The 18,762-nt window shown below is 29.6% G+C and overlaps 3 protein-coding genes across 6 annotated transcripts; 1 reads left to right on the forward strand and 2 right to left on the reverse strand.

Annotated features, from left to right (window-relative positions):
• Positions 1 to 513: 513 nt before the first annotated feature.
• On the reverse strand, positions 514 to 8,577 carry LOC105250970 (nuclear receptor-binding protein homolog). Of its 2 annotated transcripts, XM_011257404.3 has the most exons (11): positions 7,875 to 8,003; positions 6,335 to 6,421; positions 5,382 to 5,606; positions 5,173 to 5,303; positions 4,993 to 5,087; positions 2,727 to 2,810; positions 2,362 to 2,649; positions 2,049 to 2,208; positions 1,777 to 1,963; positions 1,576 to 1,695; positions 1,200 to 1,505 (listed from the first exon to the last, which is right to left on the reverse strand). In XM_011257404.3, exons 1-11 carry the CDS (start codon positions 8,001 to 8,003, stop codon positions 1,200 to 1,202), a joined length of 1,812 nt encoding a protein of 603 aa, XP_011255706.1. The 2 variants fall into 2 exon arrangements, with proteins under 2 accessions (XP_025264745.1, XP_011255706.1); XM_025408960.1 differs by lacking the exon at positions 6,335 to 6,421 and having other exon boundaries at positions 514 to 1,505; positions 7,875 to 8,577.
• A 233-nt stretch (positions 8,578 to 8,810) lies between these two features.
• Positions 8,811 to 11,142, forward strand: LOC105250938. 3 transcript variants are annotated; one of them, XM_011257342.3, is made up of 3 exons: positions 8,811 to 8,979; positions 10,168 to 10,254; positions 10,335 to 11,142. In XM_011257342.3, exons 2-3 carry the CDS (start codon positions 10,194 to 10,196, stop codon positions 11,123 to 11,125), a joined length of 852 nt encoding a protein of 283 aa, XP_011255644.1. In that variant the 5' UTR covers positions 8,811 to 8,979; positions 10,168 to 10,193; the 3' UTR covers positions 11,126 to 11,142. The 3 variants fall into 3 exon arrangements, with proteins under 3 accessions (XP_011255644.1, XP_019882930.1, XP_019882928.1); XM_020027371.2 differs by lacking the exon at positions 8,811 to 8,979 and adding an exon at positions 9,643 to 9,683; XM_020027369.2 differs by lacking the exon at positions 8,811 to 8,979 and having other exon boundaries at positions 9,766 to 10,254.
• A 1,269-nt stretch (positions 11,143 to 12,411) lies between these two features.
• Positions 12,412 to 16,779, reverse strand: LOC105250929 (integral membrane protein GPR155). The gene is made up of 12 exons (XM_011257330.3): positions 16,584 to 16,779; positions 16,120 to 16,274; positions 15,895 to 16,022; positions 15,433 to 15,722; positions 14,527 to 15,338; positions 14,379 to 14,446; positions 14,164 to 14,310; positions 13,939 to 14,075; positions 13,583 to 13,778; positions 13,356 to 13,515; positions 13,106 to 13,292; positions 12,412 to 12,878 (listed from the first exon to the last, which is right to left on the reverse strand). The coding sequence occupies exons 2-12, from the start codon at positions 16,120 to 16,122 to the stop codon at positions 12,565 to 12,567; spliced, it is 2,442 nt and encodes an 813-aa protein (XP_011255632.1). The 5' UTR covers positions 16,123 to 16,274; positions 16,584 to 16,779; the 3' UTR covers positions 12,412 to 12,564.
• Between the last annotated feature and the right edge of the window lie 1,983 nt (positions 16,780 to 18,762).

Raw genomic sequence — 18,762 nt, forward strand, 5'->3', positions numbered from 1 at the left:
GTATCTCTTGGCCAAGCACGTGTTATAAATGCAAAAGACGTAATAAGATCTGTGTTAGTCTGTTAGCATTCAAATATACCTATATGACTAGTTTTTTCTGTGTCTTAACAGATTTTTCTTAAAAATATAAAATATTTACAAGGATTTTTCAGCTAATTTTATCGAGATTTAATAAACCTTGGTTTAATCACATCAATAATACCCAAGTATAGAGTAGAGCCGTGGCTTTTTCCGATTACTATCAAATTATTCTATTGAGCCAGTATTCACATTGTATAATCTTGCCTATGAAACTAAAAATATTAAAAATGAACGGGCACATTTCTGTACTTTCTCTCTCGCGAACATTTGTATGTACGAGTTCGCTCACTTTTAGACAGACTTTACAATAGACTGAGTATTTTGGCGAAAGTAATAAGAGCGGTGAGAGATCGAAATTTCATCCGGAAAAAAAAAAAAAAAAAAAAAAAAAAATTTTTTTGAAATATTAAAATAAATTTTTTATAACAGCTGTACAATGAAGAGATAGTTTTGTATGCATGATTAAATTGATTCTTCTCGATTCTTGCATCAGGAAATAAATTGTATGATACACATGTGATCAATTTGAAAAGCAGAATATAAAATTTCGGCGGATATTAATTTCTTTTGCAATTCTGTAAGAGACGTTATAGAGAAACGCGCGATACATAATAAACGCTCGTAACTCTATATCTTGATAGATTAAATTACGACAGATAAGTATCAAATCGCACATATGTAGCTTGATGTGTAAATATGAATCAATATCCAGCAGGCCTCTAACTATTCTCTTAATTATACAATCACAAGTATTTGGTCTTTTTATATTAGATTCGTACATTCTTTGTCACTTTATCATGTATCTATGTAACAATGTAACAGGTATAACCTGTATAAAATAAAAACTGTAAATATATAGAGATGATGAAATTTGACAACAGAGTTTACATTACATTTTTGAAGCCTAAAAAAATGAAAGTAAAAACATTCTAAGCAGTTTCTAATTTGCAATTGTCTTTAGCTTAGAGTAGTGTAGCCACGGCACCCTCTCACCACCTTTATGTTCACATTCTTTCTCCCCTTTCTGTTTACTTAAATATAAAAATACATAGCCAGTCTATACATAAAGCGTGCAAAGTGGCACAGTGAACTGAGTTTTCAGACATTATCCTGGATGGTTAACTGCCGCTCTCGTTGATTGTCGGCGGTTCTGCGTCATCGTGAAGTTTATTCGTTTTGTTACTTGACACGGATATACCTGAGGTTTTTGGCAGCAGGTTAGTTGCACTATCACTATTGGATGTTGTGGCGTTGCACACGGAATTGTCAAAGTGTTGCAGACATGGAAATTCCGAACCGGGCAGCAATAAAGTAGTTTGAGTAGGAAGATTAGTTAACGATACCATTCCTGGTGTCAACATTTGTTTATTGAAGTATCTTCTCAATGCCTCTTCGATTAAATTGGCTATTTTATCACGATCGTTCTGCAACAATCACACAATATTTTGTGCAAAGGTACTCATAAACTTCAAAACTTTAACATAAACAATTTACCTCATTAATAAATCCAAAATGTACAAGTTCCTGTGCAAGAAGCATTGAAGTGTCTGTTTGGCTCACAGGACACGTCAACTGCCTATTCATCTTGTCATCCATTCGTAACAATATTGTCATCTACAAAATGCATCGATTTAAGATATATGAAACCATTATTTAGAGATTATCGCATGCAAATACTTTATGCATGCCACTCACAAGTAATTCACTACTATCTTCTCTAGGCTTAACATTACACATCATATTAACTACTCTTCGAGACTCCACGTCCACGGGTTCGGGTGTAACCGATTTAACCGATTCTGTCACTTCGGGCGATATCGCCCTCGGTCGGACAGGGGGAGGCAATTTCGCCATAAATGCAGTCAATGGATATATTCCATATCTGGTAATGTAAAATCACTCTGGTTATCAATTTATCCGATGTAGTAATAGAATCGATGTATTTCACGTGTGATTGAGATACTCACTTTACATCTTCAACAAATTTTTCTAATTTTTCCGTAACCGGAATATCACTTAAACGAATTTGTTGTGGGGACATCCCTTGATATTTTACTTCGGCAACTACGGTATCTGGTCCATATAGCCTTTGTAACACTTCGTCTGTGATTGTTTCCGAAATGTTAGCTGTAAAACAAATCATTAGATATGACTTATATAATTGTAATCTTATTCTTAAGTCTCTCTTAAATCTCATATAAATTATAACTATTTTAGCTCTTGTAAAATAATAAATTATTGAATATCAGCAGATCGAGTATAAAATTATTTTTAACTTACTAGCTGAGTTGACCAAGGCATGCGCTGCGAGCAACTTGAGAGAATGTACTTCAAATACAAGTGGATGAAACAGCAACTCTTTTGCACTCGGTCTACTAAGCGGATCCACCTGAAGACATTTACGAATAAAGTCTTTTTGCTGAACATCATCTAAAGATTCTATTGTTTTCCAGATGTTTTCTTCGGTAACGATTGTACCCGTATCACCGTTTCCTTGAATTTCCAATGCGGCCATCTCCAGAGCACACATCCCGAACGAATAGATATCGATGGCTGGTGTGACGGAATCTTAAACAGAGACAATAAAATATAATTGAAACATATAATCTATATATAAACTCTCGAAATATAAACAATACACTTACTTCCATATTCTGGGGCTACAAAATGTATATTCTTCATATTTGTTCTACAAGTCTTGATGTGATGATGAATTGCATCTGGGGCCACTGTAATTCGAAAGATATTATTGCCATTTTTATAAGTTATTTTATTTCAAATTAAGTGTCAACATAAAAATGACATATTAATGTGAACACATAATGTGTTAGAAAATTTTATAGGATAGCCATTAGACAGAATTGTATAAATATATGCTTTAGTAATTTATCAAATATGTTTTAGAGGTACATATTTGTTACACATTCTGTATGTTTACTGCCTACATTAAGATGAGTGAATTCACTCTAGAAAAATTGTGTTTTTACTAAAAATTTATCCTAAGAGTAACTTGAGCCCTCGTACAATTAATAGTAATTCTCGCATATATACATATGTGAAAGTGCCTCTGAAAATGTTTTTTTTTTTTAATATATAAATAATGATTTTATTGAAAAAGTAACTTTATATTTTTACTGTTGATTCTACTATAAAGAGGCACTTTCATTGAATAAGTATAAATGTTGGGAGTGGAAAGCTTTAGGAATCCTTTTTAATCAGGGATTACAGGATACATAAACAAAAAAAATGTATATATATTAAAATACAATGAAAATGTGTGCGCTAAATGATTGTGAGAAGGACAAAGATATACAAGTATACTTTGCCCTCCTTATAATTAAATACAATAATTAATCAGAAGAATATATAGTGCAATCATAGTGCACTCTAATGAAAAAATTAAAATAAATTTTAATTATTTGTATATTTAATGCGCAAAACTACTTAATTAATATAGAAATTGTTTACCTCTTTGCCTAATTTACTTAGCTGACGTTAGTTGATGATAATCTGCCAAATGAGATTTTTTCTTCAAATATTCATCACAATAACACCAATTGAAGGACACCAACGTTGATAGATTTATCCATTGGATGGGCGAAAGTACGATTTGTACTTCCTCTCTCTTCAAAGGCTTTGCTGTGTTTTTTTCATTATCTAGATTAGCCTATTTGCTACAATTAAAAATGAGGACTCAAGTTATTCCTAATATGAAAAGATAGTTTAAACACAATCTTTCTAATGGACTCATGTTACTAACATTATATAGAATTATAGAAAGAGAAATGTTTTATCTAGATAGAATATAATATGTACAAATAACTCTAAACACCATTTCAAAAATAAATATAATTCGGTAGAATCACATTCATTCTTGTCACAATCAATATTCGATTCTTAACATACATGGTTTTGTACATTCATGTAGCATATATATAAATATATATGTTAGAGAATGCTATTTAAGCTAAAAAAAAGAAAATTTAACTATTTACAAGCAATTTATAAATATCATGTTTGATGCATCCCTGTGTGTATTACATAATATTAATAAATATTATTTTAAAGCTATTCATTTTCAAAATTGATAATACATTTTCTTACAATTATTTATAATAAATAATTTTTTTGTAAGATATAACTGAAATATACATGTTTTTTTATGAAAATATCTCCATGATGTATTTGTGTGCTACAGACAAACACCTAATTTGACTGCAATAAGATGAATTGTATTACTTATCATGTTGTTTGTTCAATCAGGAGCTGAATCATAAATTTTATTTACTTTCAATTGAGTAGTGAAAGTAAATAGGAAGTGTGTAATATAATTCTAGAAATATCTGCTGCTCCTATATTTTTATATATATAAGATGTTAAAGAAAAAAGAAAGAGTTTTGGAAGGCACGTACTACTTAGTACTAAACTGAGCAAAAAATGTTAATATAGATTTGCATTTTTTGTTCAGTTTGGTATAACTATTACATATCCTCTTTATTTTTTTAAACAATACGTAAATGGAGAATGAGTAGTTTTCAGAAAATAAGATTATTGTGTCCTATTATTGTTATATATTTTTCAAACAAGAAAATGATGTAATATTTGCTATGATGTAATATTTTCTTTATGAGAAATCATGATAAAGCAAAGATATACAGTTTAAATAATTCTGTGAATGAGAAAAAGATGGAGATACCTCACATATAGTCTTATCTCATTGTATACTGATCATTTAATAAGAAAATAATCATTCTAATATGATAATCTGTTTTTATCAGAATTTATAAATTCAAATACAATGCACAGACATGCTATCTGTTGAAATATAAAATGATATCTCTGTATACATTATGTATTTAATATATAACAGAGAAAACTCATTCTACTTTTCTTTCTTATATATGTACTTACCTGAACCAATTTTTACAAGACCATTATGTTGAATAAATATAGTGTCACAGGTAAGATTTCCATGTATAATAGGGGGTGAACAGGAATGCAAATAACTGAAACATTTTAAACATAACATATATAAAATTGGAAATAAATATCACATTTGCTCGATACACAGTATTATATTGCTTATATTACCTAAGCGCAGAAAGTATTTGTGTACACCATCGTTTCCATGCTTGTAGAGGCAACTTTTTTACATTGCGCTTTGTTCGTTTTAGGAACTGTTTCAGGGACCCGGATGACATATATTCTGTTATAAATATAACCTAGAAAATAATATAAAAAAATACATCAATAATATATAAAAATCATATTTATATAAATGTAGATTCTCATGCACTTACTCGGGGTTTGTCATTATGGGTATCTGTCCAATACCTATGAAATTTAACAATGTTAGGGTGCTCCAATTGTGTGAGATTCTCAAAAACAAGTTGTATCTTTTCTTCTTGGGCCTTGAAATTTTTTCTTTCCGAAAATTGCACCTCATTCCATACCACCTCAACACCCTCCTCTGTATCCATTGCCAGATAGGCACAGTCAATTCCAGGAACATCTCTCTGTTCCACCTACAGAGACAAAAATTAGTATTAATTTCTATATATTTCTTAATGATTTATCTTAATAAAAACAAATGAAAAAAGTTATACAATTATTTAATTATAAAAGTTTTGCAGATATACAGCATTATTAATATGAAAAAATAGTCTCTCTTTTTATACCCAATTGTACCGCAGCAAATTTAAAAATATTGTACTCCAAAATCATTTGTTTCTATTTATTAGAACTAAATCCTAGAAGTGATCCTAGAATTCCTGGATAATATTTTTAAATTCACGATTATCCAGATATTACCTATTATTTCAGATATCTATTATATAAATATGTTATAAATACGTTATAAATACATATTGTAAGTTGTGATTTGAACAGGTTCATTCGATACAATCTATATATAGGTATAATGGATTGCATTACTGTAATCATCCATTTTAAACGTACTTAAAGTGGTACATTGAAACGATTTCAACGCCGATTTACTATTACATGGATGTGACCTTGTCAAGAATTTAAAGAGGGGAGATGATTCAGTGGAGGGCTTGCCACCGCAGATATTAGAGACAATAATGTCCAGCTAGTACATAATAGTATAATATATGTAAATTGTTATTGTCTTCATTCAAATTATTAACTCTGGACAAAGTACTTTGAAGAAATGATAAACTAACAACTCAACGCACACAAGTACAATGAAACGTAAAAATTATTCCGCTTCCTGTTTCACAATGTTACATACTTCCATTTCAGTAACTTCGTTTTCAGTTCCTCTTGTCGATCCAAAGTTAGAACCTTCAGCTAACGTAGATTTCGAACCTACATATACCTGAAATAAATATATCTTCTATGATTAATGCAAAATGTGTAGACATTATAAATATAAAACTACACATTTAGACATATTTAAAGATGTTAGATATTTCACGAATAGTATTATTTCTCAAATGAAAGAAAACTAAGATTATAATGCAAATAATGCTTTATAAAAACATATATCATTTAAAAGAATTAATAATAATCAAATTATAAGTTTTACTCAACTATAGTAATATAGAAGCATAAAAATAAATGTAGCAAAAGCATAATGAGATTATGTTTTGAAAACAAAAAGTTTATTACAGTTTCTATTATTGAGATAATATAAAATAATGCAAATGTGCAAAGTATTCATAAATATAATCATATTAAAATAAAAAATACAATTATGTAAAATCCAAATGAGTAAAAGCTAACCTTTTATAATACCATTTAAGGCAAAAAAAATTATTTTACTTCTAAAAAAAGCATTAGACTGCTGGTAAGGTAAGCGCAATCAAAATAATTTTATTGATTTATATATTCGATAACAAAACGTCAGTAATCTAATTTTAGGATAAAATATGAATGAGCCTAATATTGGTAAGATGTTTGTGCCAAGAATCTGGTATGAGTTAAAATACAGATGAAGCATACCAAATAATAAGAGAAATTCAATGATATAAAAGAGATGTTACATGAAAGCAAATCTCAATAATCTGCATACTTTTTATAATGGAACCATCTGTGTACATATGTCCACCTGTATAAATGCAATTTGAAATAAATTGTCCTAATATTTATTATAATATGCATCAAAACAAAAGCATTTTATGTTAATACTGTTTCGAAAGAGATATATCTGTAAATAAAATTAAGATATATATGTAAAGAAAGATGTAAATATTATATGAATAAATCTTTGAAGTGTTTCACGATAATTATAATCTGCTTGTACTTAGCAGCTTATGAAAATATTAATCATTATACATTAAGAAACATCATTAATAAAGCATTTTACATGAAATAATTTAACTGTACAATTCTAGTGACTGTAGAAACCTAAGAATACAAGAAATCGCTCTTATATTATAGTTATCAGCTAAACAAATAGTAAAAACCAGTACAAAAATTATATAGTTAGTCAATCTTATAATCCATATTCCAACAATGACAGATGTTAGAAGCTCATTGTTAATACAATAGCTTTCCATACAATAGCTTCCATAAACGCTCCACTCCATAAAATCAAATAACATAAAACTTTAAAAGAAACATTTGGAAGAAAATGTAGAAAAGAATGAAACGCTTATCAAATCAAAGTCTTTTAGGAAACCTCGCATGCTGCGACAAATTAGAATCCTCAAATGCAAAACAATGAAACATGCGAAAGCCCTCCACCGCAGTGGAAAGGTATCGGCAGAAGAAAATTATGAGATGAAACAGAACCATGTGCAAAATAACTTAAATAAGGGAACATGTACCTCTTCCCGACGTTTAAGCCACCGCCCGCAGGGGCTCTCTTCCAGGATCTCGCTCTCATCCTCGGAGTCTTCACCACTTTCCCGCGGTGACTTGTGCTCTGGGTCCGTGCTGGAGCGGCTCCCGGGCATCACACACGCTTGCGATTAGTTAGAGAGGTAGCAGCGAACAGCAGGCCAAACTCATCGGTGACGACGGCGATGATGCTCTCTCTCTTTCGCTCTCTCTTTCTCAGTCTCGCATCTGGCTCTCGCCACGACAACGACCGGCAACGTGGTGGTACGACTCGTGGTGAGGATGCACGAGGGAAACAACAGCGGCGACAGCGGCAGCGTCGGCGTCGTCGGTGTCTGCTACAGCGGCAACAGCGGCAACAGCAACAGCGGCGGCGGCGACGACGGCAGTGTCAGCAGCAGCAGCAGCGGTAGCGGGAGCAACAACAACAATAATAATAACAATAGTAATAATAATGATAACAATAATAACAACAATAACAACGTCGCAAACGGCGCACCGCGCGTTACTCGTGCGTAGGAACGCGCGTAGTAGGGTAGGGTAGGGTACTACTACGTGCCCTGGTCGCACTGCACTCACAAGTGACACATGCAGGTGCACACAGCGCGCCCGCTCGTCTCCGACTGGCTGAGACCCGGAGCGACGATATTTCTGATCTTACGCGACGTACGCGCGCTACTCGACGCTACTCGGCTTCGCTCAGGGACACGTCGTGGTGATGAACATCGCGCTACCCGCTCGCGTATCGCACTGTCAAAATAAAACCTCCCTATTGCGAGCGAAACTGCCTCGATGTGACACACACTCTGGCACTCATCTTTCGTCCGTCGCTGTGGCTGTGTCTTCGGTCACGTTCGCCCGTCCGACGATGTTCCGCGTTGCCCCTCGGCCGCGATCGCGACGCCGTCTGCCGACCAATCGGCCGCGACAACGCCCTTGGCCAGACGCGCGCCCACGCGATTGGTCGGCGCGCGCCGGCCAATCGCCTTCGACGCTGTTATCGTCCAAAAAAGGCGAGCGACACTCTCTGTCGTCCCGTTAATACGTGCCATAAGGAGCATCGGTCGACACGCGGTGAATGTTTTTAGCGAGGTATTGATATTTCACACCTTCTTTTGACTATACTTTTTACATTTTCCTTTAATTTTCCTCTTTTGCCCTTTTTTTTTGCTATATCTGGACATGTGCTTATCTTAAATACGATATGAAAAATGAGATATGCTAGAGAAGATAAGCGAACCTTGTTTTCTTTTCCTTTTCCTTTCTTCAGATAAGTGCCATGTTCATTTGGTTATGAATATAATGGCATAGAAATGCGATAATACGAAATATTTATGACTTTCGAAAATATCGACATAGAGATATATGAAGAAATAAATAGAAAGAAAAAGAAATATAATTTTATCTAATGTATATATACAAAAAGAATATTTTAAGAGAGATCTCGTCGCATTTCATAGGTATTTATATTATTTATATTTGCCTTAAAGTATCCATCAACAATTTTGACAATAGATAAATCGAGATAATAATATCTCTCCGTCATTCATTCAGAAATAAAGATGCAATAAAGATGTGTCAAAAAAATATGCAATGTCAGAATTTAAGAAAATAATAAGAAATTACTTATTTATATTATTAACATTTTTATATATATATTTGGAGGTTTTTGAGTACATATATTTTTCCTAAATATTTATCTTTCACGAGTGCTTTACTAATTTTTGAAATAAAAGGTGGTCGATATATCTCAGAATTTGATATCGATACTATCGCATTTTTTTATCAGAGCGCAGGTAAAACTACTTATCTCTTTTATTTTATTTTAAAATATTGACCTTGCTCCATAAATAAAATCTTGTATATCTTTTTTTTTTATTAAAGATTAAAGACTTTAATAAAACTGGCAATCATTTTACTAAACGATGATTTATATTTTCGACATAAAATGTTAATCGTAAAATGACGATTTCTCGATGATTTGGTTATGTTTGTTGAATTACGAGCGATTATGTGCATGTGTTCGAAGAAGCAACATGTTGAATTTTTAGTTTGTCATTTTATATTTGTATGACAAATAATAAGAAACGATTACGTTTAAATACATATTTTATTGAGAAAGTTACTCAAAGCATATAAGTAAGATCCAATATCGCAAAGATACGCATAAATGTATATGTCGATATAATCGTACCTTCCTAAGAACTTATTATCTTTCCTTGTATTTTTTGTCGTAATCACACGATTGTGTATATTTTATCTCCATTTTTTTCTGTGAAGCTACATAAAAGTATACTTTATGTAAAATGGCATACATGGACACGTTACCTGTACTAGAAGGAACAAAAATGATTGTTATAGATGAAGGTTGGTTACTTTTTAATTAAATCAAGCTATTCGACATAGTCTGTGTTTTACGAATCAAAAAAATACCAATTATTTCACAGGATTAGATGTAATGTATGCAGAATCATTAATAGCTGGATGGCTGCATGCATGGAAGGAGAAGGATCCTAATTATAGTATCGATTTACTGTCATTTTCTGATCCAAAATTTTGGTATGACAACGAATCTGGGCCATTAATATCCAAGAATATACATTTACATGATTATTATACTATCAATATAAATGAAGTTGTAAAGAAAGATTTGGAAAATCTTGAATATATACTTAAAACTGTCAAATTAAAGCCTCGGAATACAGTTATCGTCAATTGCTTGAGTTCCTTAATTCTGTATGTGGGTCTAGCAAAGGCTCTATGGTTTGTAGAAAAATTAAGTAAGCAGGTGTCACAACTTATATGCATTTATCGGAGAGATGTTGTACAGAAAGTGCCTGCAATTGAAACTTTGGGTACTACTTATGTTAAACTAGAGAAATTTACCGGAATTAGCTCTATAAATAATTTAATTTACACTGCAAGGCTTATTCATAGAAAATTGGGTGGTTCCGTAATATGTCAAACAGAAATAATAAAGCAGGAGAGTACATCTTATCAGATTAACACTGAAAAAATTGCAATAGCAAATGCTCACAAATCAGAAGCAAATGAAAATCAAGCAATGAAAATTGAATCATCATTTAGAATAGAAATGAATGCTCGAGAAATGGAACAAAGAGACAAAACACCTTTACCTTATACTGTTAATACAACAAATACCTCTAGAATATTTTATCATCCAGATGATATAGATGATATAGATGAAGATGATCCTGATGATGATCTATGTTTCTAAATTTATAAAAATCCAGATTTATATAGAAACTATATGATTATAATAACATATTTATTTTATATAAAAATATGTATTGTAATAATACATATTTTTTATATAAAATTGTATTTTATTATCTAAATTTTTCTGAAGTACCCAATATATATTTTACAACAACAGAAGAAAGGAAAATAATTTTGTATATCAACAATTATTTGCACTTTTGATATAATTATCATGTATTTATTACCTATCGGCATACATAGTATATAAAGATAGTATATAAAGATCATCTTAAATAATTTAATAAAACATGATAATTTATTATAAAAAATAAAATCAGATAAATTCAATCCAATAAAAAAATTCTTTCATTACATTCCATTGCCTAACCTTTGTACATGATTATTTCTTATCATATTTTTTATATTTTATAAATATGAAAAATATGATAAGAAATAATCATGAGTAAATAATAAATATATATTATCACATAAATAATAGCATATATAAATTATTAATTCTTCCACGTATTTCAAATATTAATGCAAAATAAAAAATGTAAAACACTCAAATTTGATATTGACATACATTAAAAAGTAGTTCAAATACTTTCAATATTTTTTTTGTCTCCTTCTTCAATCATTATTTCCATCATATTTTTTAATTAAATAATTTAAATTTTTCTATATAAAAGCAGCCTTGTCACTGTATATTGAAAGTTTGTAATGTACTAAGCACAGCCTTTACTCATTTTATACATAATAATAGCAAAACAGTAAGAAAACTAATACTGATGCTACTTTTCAATAAATAATAGGAATAAATTATTGTATTGTGTGCAGAGAAGTTATGTTACACATTCATATATATTAACATAAATATATAAAGAGATATTTCTCTTTTTGATATTTTTTCATAATATTTTCGAGATTTCTATAAATTGTGCTACATAAATTATATCTATAATATTTTGAAATAAATATGTTCAAATAAATTAATATATATTATATAATTATATATAGTATATATTATTATATAATTAATTATATAATAACATATACTAATTTTTTGTGCTTGTTCTCAAATAATTTTAAACACATATAGTCAAACTTTAGTCATACTCTCATGAGTAATTAAAAAATTATTATATTCATCTTTCTCTTTGCAGTATTCTGAGATTAATTTTATTATTGTTTATATATATATATATATATATATATATATATATATATATATATATATGAATATAGAGTTTGTTCTCTAAAAAGAGAGATTGAAAAGAATATTTAATAAAGAGTAAAGAATATGGAAGTTCGACTATATAAATTATCTTAAATAATTTCTTTTAATCATTCCTATCATTCAATATTTCAATGATAATTTTGAAATGGTTCAACGAAATATTGAACGATATGATTAAAATTAGTTTGTTTCATCAAAAATATTCCAAAATTTAGCTATGCGTTGAATGTATATAGAAAATTTTGATCATAGAAGTGATGTGTACCATCGACATGTTGTAGGACTCTACTATCTAATAAACAACGACCGTAGCGCACAGCTTCCTCTCGACTGTCGACAATTCCAACTTCCAACAACCAGTTGACCAAATCCGACCCTGAAAAGACTCCTTTATATACTTTCAACAATCGTCTACGGCACATAGATATACGTGCTCGACATGCTTCTAGATGACATCGATTAAATTGTTCTCGGATTGCCTTTACTTCTGTACTAAGAGCATCTTCACAAGGTAATTCTAATTCTTTTCCTGTCAATTAAACACATATATTATAAAATATTATCAAAGTATATCAATCAACAAGTTAATTTGCTATAAAAAATTAAGGTATTATATAAATTAGATATAAATTTATATAATACTTATTTTGATATTTGTACATCTTTTAATATATGTATAAATTTACATATAAATATACATGAACTTTGTGTAAACATAAATATGAAATATATATAAAATATGTCATAAGAACATACCAAATTGCCACTTCTTGCACACTTTTTGTAGCCAGCTACCCAATTTACCTAAACTAGGATCCAGTCCAAAGATAGCGAATGCTATTAAAGATTGTCCAAAGTTCAATGCTACATCCAAGAATGCAAGTTCAGCATAAATGCCAGTTAGTTGCTCCATTATTAATGTTCCCACAGATATTGATAAGCCCTATAATATAATAATATTGATTTCACTGTATCTCAATAGTGTCGAGAAAAATAATTTACGTACAATAAATATAGAACACAATAGTAAAATAAGGAAAACGAGATGTCGCAAAATCTGTGGATCGTTATCTGTATTTGTTCTATCTTCTTCATTGCAATCTCTCTCTATATTATCAGCTCTGCATGCTCCATTCGAACAACTACCTTGAAATTCACAGCCAATTCTAAAAAGATATTGTTTATAATTAATTTGCAAATTTCTATTCACATTTTTATTTTTAATTAACTTACGTAGGTGCATTAATTAATGGAGAAACTAAATCTTCCACATCTACTATACTTCTTTCATTATTTTCAGTTGTAGTATTTTCAGTTATAGTATTTTCAGTTGTAGTAGTATTTTCTGTATTATTCCTTAAATGTTCATATAACATTGTAATGTGTCTTCTTTGATATCTCTGTTGTAAAACTAAACATCCTAATGTCACTGTACAACATAAAAAAATAATTATTAAAAAATCAGTATATATCGTAATAAAGATATTAAGTTAAATTTCCTATATTTCATAAATAGTAATATAACAATAGTAATTTGGAACATAAATATTATCAAATGTTAAAAACGTATATCTTTTATTATAACATACCTATAAAGCAAAATATTAATATGAATGAAGATGCAGCAGCTTGAACTCTGGTCAATTGAAAACTTGGATTTTTTAAATCAAACTCAGATGGAGTTAGTGTAATAGTGCACATTATTGTCGTCATTAGAAGTGGTATTCTGCAAATTAATTATTATACATTGCATAAATATAGATATAAATGTAGAAATTATTAAGAATTCGTGAGAAAAGCTCTCATATCCATACCCCCATCCAATAGGATAAAACCATTTTTGTAGATTTTCAACAAAGGATAACGAGCGTGAACTCAAAAATAATAATGTTGCTGCAATTGCAGCTGTCCATATTCTGCTTGCATATACGCCAGTAGTTATTAAAATAAATTGGACATACCTTTAATTAATAACAACAATTAATATCAAAATCTCATTTGATAAAAAATTATATAAAATTTTTATTACCATAATGTTGATCGATTATCACTTGGATCAAGTTTTGACCAAATTATCACACCTATTGCCGCTGCAGACTGGAAACATGTGAAAAATATACATATAAAATTAAACTGAATATATAATGTAGAAACACATCTTAATTTATTATATATACCTGCGCAATTATGAGACATAGGGTACATCGATGAGTGACTTGATTATATCTTTTCCGTTCAAATCCAAGGAAACAAATCAACAGCCATATGCAAGCTATTACTGACGCAACGCTTATTTCAAAGGCAAAAATATTTAATTGTCGTGCATAATTGGCCGGTGTAATTCCAGTATAAACTGCATTGACCACTTTAGCAGATACAAACATAAGCGGAGCAGAGAGAAACGTACAAGCTACCATTGCTGATGCAATTAGATCGATTTCGAGATTATATCGCAAAGTGAAAATAAATAAAGCTGGTGCTGTCGGAATAGTACCATACAGGAAGCCATAAGTACTCAAATTTCTTGTTTCCGTCAAGTTATCTCCGGCGTTCAAGAGAATAATAGATTCTCTTATGACTAGAGGTAGGACTAGTAGTTTCACAGAGATCAATATACCCGGTATAACTAGCGCAGTACCTTTTAATTTGTGTATCTTTCCTACCATCATCAAACCAAGAAGAAACAATGCGCTAGCGGAAAAAGCGTTACCGAGTACTTCGAGAATTGCGGCAAGTAAGCGCGGTATACTATGATTAAATATAAGATTGCCTATAATGCCCAAAACTGTCATGAACAGTACTGGATTCAGTACGACACCTTTCATGATGGAACAAACCATGTCTCTACAATTTGAATGTTCCTCCACACGTCGCTTGCCTATCTCCAACAATACGAAACCAATTGGATTTAAAATGGCCAACGATATAGGCGCCATCAAATATAGATACGCAGCATATTCTGGATGTGTTTTTCCATATAAAGCATTAACTAAAATGACAATATTTAGTATGAAAAAATATATTAAATATAATGTGGAATTATGTATAAACGTGATATGTATGTATAATTCTATTTTTCTCACTCATTGGATATCCAATAGCAAAATCATTGCTTTGAGTAGTAAATATTGCAAAGAGTGCAGCACATCCAGGATTTGATTGCTTTTTAATTACTAATGAAACTGCTAGTACAGTAATAAATACACAGCTCTTAGCAATCAATACAGAGAGCAAAAATTTCCAATTAACCAATGTGAAATCAAGTTTTGCCAGAGACATGAAGATTAATGATGGCAAAGCAAAAGTACCAACAAAAGTATTCAGGCCATTTGCTTCAGTCTTTGTCATCATACCGCATCTTCCTGCTAAATACCTGTGAAATACATATTCTCATTAGTATATAATAAATCTTTAATGAATTATTTAACTTCAATATTCAATATGCGAGAAAAATTAGAAGAACAATATTGCAATCTGAGAAAGATTCTTGATGCTTAATATTTTCTTATATATTTCATTTGGATAAACAATAAATGCATTCTTACCCACATAGAATAATACCAAAGCATTGTATTAGTGCAAGATATAAATTATCTGTTGGTTCATTCTCATTTTGCGTATATTGATTTGTGTTCAAGGATAAAGATGTTGATAATATGTTTTCTTGATTAATCTGAAATAAAAAAAGAAATAGATAAGAAATGCCTTATATATAAATTTATAAATACGATAAAAAAAAGGAATTGATTTGTTTTATATCTGTAACATACCATTTTTTCTATATAGATATTAATAAAATTATCATCTCTTCAATATATCATAATTAGAGTTGTAAAAGTGGTCCTCTTGTATGATAAACTCATATGACATTTTTATATTTCTCTATTAGTATTAACAAAGCATGTTTCAAAAGTATACAAACAATCTGTAATCACACAAAAATTTTTTTTATTTCTTATATATAATTTTCATTCTTTCACATTTATTCTTTTACACTTTAATAGACTCATTGATAACATATGTTAAGAGAAAGGAAAATTTTAAACAATTATGGAACAATTATTATATTATATATTTCAATATATACACATGCATATAAACACATAACGATATAAAATTTAAAAACTCTGGAAAGTACTCTGTTGACACAGAAAAGGAATGATAAGTTATTGCAGACAATCGTAGCAATCTTAACATTTTTGACAACTCGAACATGACACTATCGCACAAATACCTCAAAATGTCACTGTATGTAAGAAATATCAATTAATACATTTTCCCGGCTTGAAAACGTGCCAAAGGAGCGGAAAATTCCCAGCGAACGTTATCTCAATATTAGCGACGAGGAATGAAAGTGATCGCTATCAATCACTACATTCAAGGACAAAGTCCGGCATGGCGTAAACCATTCATGGCACGCACATCACAGGTGACAACGCGCAGTCGCGAATATTGGCGGCCTTACTAAATGTGCAAAATGCATGGCGATTGGCTTCTCGCATGTCATATGATCCACTCTATATAATCACGTGTCCAGGTATAATCAGCTGAGCAAGCTCTTAAAACGTGAGAGAGAAAAATGTATATCTGTTACATTTATTTATTATTATGTTTTTGTTCTCTTCCTCTTAAATAATTTATGCATTTTAAATTAGACTATAGCATCGATAATTTTTATCAATATTTAATATACATAATATTTTTATATATACATTTAAATTATTATACATATAAATCATACAAACATGTATGTATAACATTTGTCTTATAAAATATTTATAAATACATTTAGATATATAGTAAGGTATATTAAGGAAATTTGTACATTAATAAAGCATTAAACTTGTAATTAGTATTAAAGCGCACACGTTTGATATAAAAATAAAATATATTAGACGAATATATAATATAGATAATTTTTTATTTCTTTCTATATACTAATATCATATTCTATATTCTATATTCTATATACTAATATCATATTAAAGTCAACTAATATAATAAAATCAATTAATATCATTTAAAAAGATTCTAGTAAATTTTGTGCACAATTATCAGTTGCAGATAAGATTGTTTAAATAGTGTGTTATAAATTTTCTAAGAATTTCGATGAATTTGATTAACTTCAAATTTGCATATTTCTAGAAATAGCAAAATTTAATTTTTTTAAAACCGGGAAATATAAAAGAAATCTTTTCTACTAATAATCTTTTAATAATTTTCTACTAATATTCTTACTAATTTTCTCTTTTGTTTTCTCTTTTCAGATAAGAATGTTATTAGATTATCCACTTAGCTCTCATTGATGGCGATTTCTTTAGATTTCGTATAAGTTTTCATTTTCTTAATAATTTATAAATTTTCTGAATTTTATTTTTTTAACTTTAATATATTCACTGTTCACTTCTATTCACTTTAATAATCACTTTTGTAATCTTATCTTATATTTTATAATCTTATTTATATTTTTAATAATCATTTTTATAATTTTATCTTATATTTTATAATCTTATCTTATCATCATATATTACTGATGTGTTTTGTTTGAAGATGTAGGGATTTTATTTTGTTTAAATATTTTTCATATCACACTTATATCATGTTTTCACTTCCTTAAATAAATCCAAATATTACTTTACGGGAAATTTCGCGTGTCTTTTGACATGTATACATACACTCATCATATCACATGTGTATATTTCATGGACAGTAAATTTATTAAGATAAAAGCTATTGACATGACACAAATAACGTAAATAATAAACATCTCAAGAATATCATAAAGTCTAATCTTTTAAAGTAGTAAAGCGTAAATGCTATTTTTCTAGAGTATAATTGATATATAAATATATTTTAAATGAATTTTTAATAGGCAATATATATTTACTTAATTATATACAAAAATGTTTAAGAATATATAAACTGAGAAAACGATTTACATTTAAACAATACACTTTACCTGTAACATATGCTAGCTCTAGCTATTAAATATTTTTTGCAAATATATATCTTCATCTAAAAGAAACAACGTGTTGTATATCATAAAATAGTAGAAAATTTAAAAAAATTTTAAATTAAAGAAATATAAAAATTTAATAAAATTTCACAAATAATAAATAATTTTTATCTAAAAGCGTACTAATGGTACATAACATTATATCAATTATGTTCACGTGTATCATATGTTATCCACTCGATTTGAAATTGTGTCAATTTTACAATTCAACGACGTGTTATGTAGCATTTTTTCATATAGCTTTTCCTTGAGCCACATAATTTCTGAGAAGCACTTTTTCGCATTCTTCGGCTGTTAACATATGCGTTATTCACGCTTACGTAAGCAGCTCGATGTATGTAATTGCAATCCTATACGGATATTTATATACCAAATAGTTCATTTGATTGCCGAAGTT

This window comes from Camponotus floridanus, unplaced genomic scaffold, assembly GCF_003227725.1.
Source record: "Camponotus floridanus strain SB8 unplaced genomic scaffold, Cflo_v7.5 scaffold24, whole genome shotgun sequence".
In the NCBI taxonomy this organism is placed as follows: Eukaryota; Metazoa; Arthropoda; class Insecta; order Hymenoptera; family Formicidae; genus Camponotus; species Camponotus floridanus.

Bases quoted from the DNA above. Each gene is read 5' to 3' on its own strand.
- LOC105250970 (XM_011257404.3), bottom strand. From the start codon at position 8,003: ATGCCCGGGAGCCGCTCCAGCACGGACCCAGAGCACAAGTCACCGCGG. The intron at 2,209-2,361 runs GTAAGTTAAAAA...TTTGTTTTACAG, and splicing joins TGCCTTGGTCAACTCAGCTA to CTAACATTTCGGAAACAATC. The intron at 1,964-2,048 runs GTGAGTATCTCA...TTACATTACCAG, and splicing joins AAATTTGTTGAAGATGTAAA to ATATGGAATATATCCATTGA.
- LOC105250938 (XM_011257342.3), top strand. From the start codon at position 10,194: ATGGCATACATGGACACGTTACCTGTACTAGAAGGAACAAAAATGATT. The intron at 10,255-10,334 runs GTTGGTTACTTT...ATTATTTCACAG, and splicing joins AATGATTGTTATAGATGAAG to GATTAGATGTAATGTATGCA.
- LOC105250929 (XM_011257330.3), bottom strand. The intron at 15,339-15,432 runs GTGAGAAAAATA...TTGTCATTTTAG, and splicing joins TGCTATTGGATATCCAATGA to TTAATGCTTTATATGGAAAA. The intron at 14,447-14,526 runs GTATATATAATA...ACATGTTTCCAG, and splicing joins TATGTCTCATAATTGCGCAG to TCTGCAGCGGCAATAGGTGT.